The sequence below is a fragment of the Stereum hirsutum genome, assembly GCF_000264905.1.
Source record: "Stereum hirsutum FP-91666 SS1 unplaced genomic scaffold STEHIscaffold_18, whole genome shotgun sequence".
NCBI classification, from domain to species: Eukaryota; Fungi; Basidiomycota; class Agaricomycetes; order Russulales; family Stereaceae; genus Stereum; species Stereum hirsutum.
In genome coordinates this window covers 138,684-139,979 of record NW_006763148.1, presented here as the reverse complement: position 1 = coordinate 139,979, position 1,296 = coordinate 138,684, and the positions used below count along the sequence as shown (strand labels likewise).

The 1,296-nt window shown below is 48.9% G+C and overlaps 1 protein-coding gene across 1 annotated transcript in view; it reads left to right on the top strand.

Moving 5' to 3' along the window:
• Window positions 1-119: 119 nt before the first annotated feature.
• The window catches only part of STEHIDRAFT_161971 (uncharacterized protein), a gene marked incomplete at both ends in the record, with an annotated part of 2,464 nt that continues 1,287 nt past the window's right edge, over window positions 120-1,296 (top strand). The window contains 4 exons of the mRNA XM_007309592.1: window positions 120-292; window positions 364-521; window positions 606-786; window positions 865-1,153. Of these exons, the coding sequence (XP_007309654.1) occupies window positions 120-292; window positions 364-521; window positions 606-786; window positions 865-1,153 (801 nt within the window). The remainder of the gene's footprint in view (window positions 293-363; window positions 522-605; window positions 787-864; window positions 1,154-1,296) is intronic.

Here is a 1,296-nt window from a genome sequence, read left to right as displayed (position 1 = left end):
TTACTGTGGGCCGCATTTATTGTGATCATGCTACGCGTGCAGCCTACAAGCGCATATGGGAGGAAATCCAGAATGTCGTGGTTAAGCTCACTGGTCGCCGTTTTGGTCCAAAAGCTTTGATGCCTGATGGGAAGTTATTGAGTATTGGATGTGACATGGAGATCGCTCAGGCCCTCGGGTGTGGTGACGCCTTTCTTCCTCTGAACGATCCAGCCCATAGCGGTGTAAATACAGACGATCCGAAGATACTCATCCAGTATTTCATCAAGATATGTCTCACCCACTTTAAACGGTATGCTTTGTATCGTTCCCAACTTTCTGAACAATATTAACTTCTGTGGTGGTTCGGATGGCTAAACTTAGCGGTATCATGAGCCTCCGGCACAATCTCTCCAAAGAGGACTACACATATGTCTCTAATCTACCTTCAATCGAGACAGACGATGACTTCGAGAGGTATAAATTATTCTGTATTAATCATAGCTCTCAAAAACTCCGTGGTATGCCTATTCCAAGTCCCTGTCCGTCATATCCACTGTCTCTTTATCGCTGACGACCCCCTGATTTTTTGAACACCTTTTCATCATGATCTTGTGTTCGAGCAGATTGGTTCAAGCATAAGACCGACAACTCGTGGATTCTCCCTTGCGCTATGCGGTCCCGGACGAAGATCGCTCTGAATGCATGGGATAGCACACCCAATACAACTAACGGCAATGAATCACAGCATGCTTGGACGAATCAGCAGACGGGGACAGGGATGTCACTATTGGAGGCTATCATGTCGTCTGTATTCTCTATCACCTTCGTCGCCTTCCTCACTACCTTTGTCCTCTGCTAATCCTGATTCATTCTGTCGTTTAGAGCGCAAAAGGTCGACAGCCAGGTTGCTGCTGAGCTTGCAGCGGTTCGTCAACATGGTGGTGTATTCAAGAACAAACACAATGAGTACAGTGATCGTATGGGTAAGCGTATCACACGTAACCAGAACACCGCTCGGAAAGCTATGGCAGCTGCGGGTGAATCTCGAGAGGTCGCTGCACTCACAGACCAGTACGAGCAAGCAAAGGCAAGTAGAAGGTTGGAGTCTGAACGTGAGAAGGCGTTGAAGGCAGAGCTCGATGCGAAGAAGGGGAAGGCCAGCCGTACACGTGTAAGACGAATAGAGGTGACGGAAGGAGAGGCCAGCTCAAGTAGCGGGCGTGCCCCGAAGAGTCAGACGTCGCGGGGCAATGCTCGAGTGCACCCATATCTCTCACTTGAAGCTGACGGTGGGTTCATAACACTTTCTCTCTT